Here is a 2,867-nt window from a genome sequence, read left to right on the forward strand (position 1 = left end):
GAAAGGGACCTTCAAGTTATGTCCTATGGCTACCAAAAGAAATGAACAAGACCTTGGGCTACTTGACTGCCACGAGTAGCCAACACGGGTGGGAGGGGAGCCACTCGCCTCTGCACTAGTCTTCGCCAGGGACCTATGTCTCCACGGGAGTCGCCAGCTCTGGGCCGGGCACAGCCCCTGGGTGCTCAGATTGCCTAGAATGGCTCCAGCCCCACAGCTGCCTGTTCAGGCGGCCCTCCTGGATGACAACCTCCCCACCCAGCCTCCTCCCTTAGCCTGGGGACTCAAGGCTAGAGCCTGGACAGCTAGGAAGAGAGGCTGCCCTTGAATGGGGAACACCCCCAGGAGGATGACTCCTGGCATCCCAGAGCCACCCCCTACCCCCTGAGTCCCAAAGCTTAAAGACGGACCTCTAAGGCTGCTCAGGCCAGAGACCTGCTCTCTAGAAGAGCACTCAGAACAGGTCTGACTGGCCAGAAAGCCAAGCCGGCCCCTTGGGGTGGAGAATACAGTGAGGAACACAGAGCAAGGGAGCACCCTGCCCCTCCTCCACTCTGCCTCTGCCCTTAAAGAGCCAGACAAGAACTTGACAGCAAGCTAGGCTGGGCGACCGCTGAGGTTCACAGATAACCCTGTAGGGAAAATGGTAGAGGTGCCTTCTTAAACTGACTCATGAGGTCCCAGAGAAGGAAGCCAGAGACCTAGGGCTCAGCTTTCGAGCAGGGGGTGTACTTACTTTGCTGGGGCCCGGAGCACGTAGGGGCACGAGGCTGGGTCGAAGACAGCCTGCAACGACTCGCAGTCCTGGAAGGACAGGTTGTGGGTCTTCCTCACCCCTGGATGGGCAGACAGGGTCTCAGTGGGAGTCGCCAACCTCCACCCCTACACCCTGGGGATCCCCTGGCTGGCCAGCTGCCCACTCACCGTATCTGCAGTGCAGCTGGACCACCAGGAGGCTGCTCCTGCCATTCAGGGAGATGCAGCATTTCTCCACGGTCTTCTCCAGCATCACCAGTGAGCGGAAGACGGACAGGAACGACTGAGTAGGGGGAAGACATCAGGCCAGCACTGCGCTTCCAGCGACCAGTTCTCATGTCCCCTGTAGGCCCTGCCTGGCCCACCATGGACTCAGCAGTGTCATAACATGAAAGGAGCTCCCACAACTATGGGACATTTACACACTTCTAGGCCTTTGTTCATGCTGTTTCCCATCAGGAATGTCACCACATTCTCCAGGTCCCTGGCAGGATCAATCACCCTCTCCACATCTGCCATTCCCCTCTGGGGATGTCTTCATTATGCCCCTCACTGCACTGTGCACTGGCTCGCTCCTGCACACACATCTTTCCCCAGGTAGCAGCATCTACTGAGCGCCCCAGAGCAGACGCACTCCCGGCAGAGGTTCCTGAAGGGGTGCAGTGCTGCTGCTGAGGGAAGGGCCTCACCTTCATCAGGATCTTACATCGCAGTGGGTCCTGACCAGGGGTGGCCGCCTGGTACAGCTGGAAGAAGAGGGGGGCGAAGAGGAAGCAGGCATAGGCAGAGCGAGAGGAGTTCACAGTCCGGAGAGAGAGCTGGGCCAGGAAAAGCAGGGAAAGGGATGAGGTCAGGGGCAGAGGCAGGCACAGCCATTTGGCCTCGCTAGCTCACACACTAGTCCTCATGTCCTCCACCTCCACCACCTGTTGAAAACCTGCCTCCCCTTCCTTCTCCATGAAGCCTTCCCTAAGTTGGCCTCAGCACTGCTCCCCAGACAAGGGCCCTACACTGCCGTCAGCACACTGCCTTTTCCCCTAGTCACCCCACCACCACCACCACCACCACGGGGCACTTCAGGGAGGGCAACTGCTTTCAATTCACACAGAGGTCTGGGAAGAAGACAGCACCCAAAATGACACCACAGCACTGCGGTTAGAAAGTGAAACAGCTGACAAATCTGCCCACGGGCATCCTGCCTGGTGGATACGAGACTCAAACCCAGGATGGGGCTGTTGGAATCCCACCCACCCATATACCCGCGTCCCTCACCCCGTCTTCTAGGGGCTCCAGGTAGAGCTCGTCCCCGATACGGGATAGAGAGTGGACGGCCTTGCCGAGCACTGCGAGGCGAGAGAGAATCGGGGTTAATCCGGCGTCTCGGGCCGTCCCACGTGCCCCCGCCCCCTGGCCAGCTCCGGCTCACCCTTCACGTTGCCGCCCGTGACCAGACACTTCATACTGCCCCCAGCATAGAGGCTGGGCCTGGTCTGCGACCGGGCTGAGACTGGCGGCTGGCCGGCGGCGGGTCCCCAAACGTATCACAGCTCGCGGCTCCCCTCCGGATTTCTCCCGCAGCAGATGCCCTGGGCTCCCTTCGCGCGCACCGCCCCTGGCAGCCCCGCCCCCGCCTCCTCATTGGTGCACACACCCGCGCCTCCGTCACGTGAGAAAAACGTTCGCCGGCTCCGCCGTCACGTGACGGAGTCTGTCCTGCGGGGTGGGTGGGTCCTGGTCATGTGAGCCGGGCGGGCCTGGTTGGTGACCTCTCCCTGGCCAGCCCACCCCGGCCCCCTCGCGTCCCTCCGGAGCCGGTCCGCTCGGCGGGACTCAAGGTGGCTGCGCACCCTAGCGCGAGGAGCACAGAAGACGGGGCCCCAGGGTCTCCGGTGCGGGGAAGCCCGCCTGAGTCACTAATTTAGTACGGATTTCCTGGGTGTCTATCGGGGATACAGGGTCCAAGCAAGACCGTCCGCACCCAATCCGGGCCGGGGTCTCTAGCAACAACCACCCGCCCGAAAAAGAGATGAAAGCAATTGCGGCAGGATCTGCGGGTGAGAGGTGGCTGTTCATTCTGGCTTCGAGGATCTTTCATTGATTGATGAAGAACA

The 2,867-nt window shown here is 60.8% G+C and overlaps 1 protein-coding gene across 2 annotated transcripts in view; it reads right to left on the bottom strand.

Moving 5' to 3' along the window:
• RAD9A (RAD9 checkpoint clamp component A) overlaps positions 1-2,867 on the bottom strand; it is a 16,199-nt gene extending 13,332 nt beyond the window's left edge. For both annotated transcript variants that reach the window (XM_019645353.1, XM_019645352.1), the window contains exons 1-5: positions 2,183-2,867; positions 2,029-2,099; positions 1,446-1,574; positions 925-1,039; positions 737-836 (exon numbers count right to left, since the gene is read on the bottom strand). In XM_019645353.1, coding sequence (XP_019500898.1) covers positions 737-836; positions 925-1,039; positions 1,446-1,574; positions 2,029-2,099; positions 2,183-2,216 — 449 coding nt within the window. In that variant the 5' untranslated portion in view covers positions 2,217-2,867. The remainder of the gene's footprint in view (positions 1-736; positions 837-924; positions 1,040-1,445; positions 1,575-2,028; positions 2,100-2,182) is intronic.

Source organism: Hipposideros armiger, unplaced genomic scaffold (genome assembly GCF_001890085.2).
Source record: "Hipposideros armiger isolate ML-2016 unplaced genomic scaffold, ASM189008v1 scaffold_93, whole genome shotgun sequence".
Lineage (NCBI taxonomy): Eukaryota > Metazoa > Chordata > Mammalia > Chiroptera > Hipposideridae > Hipposideros > Hipposideros armiger.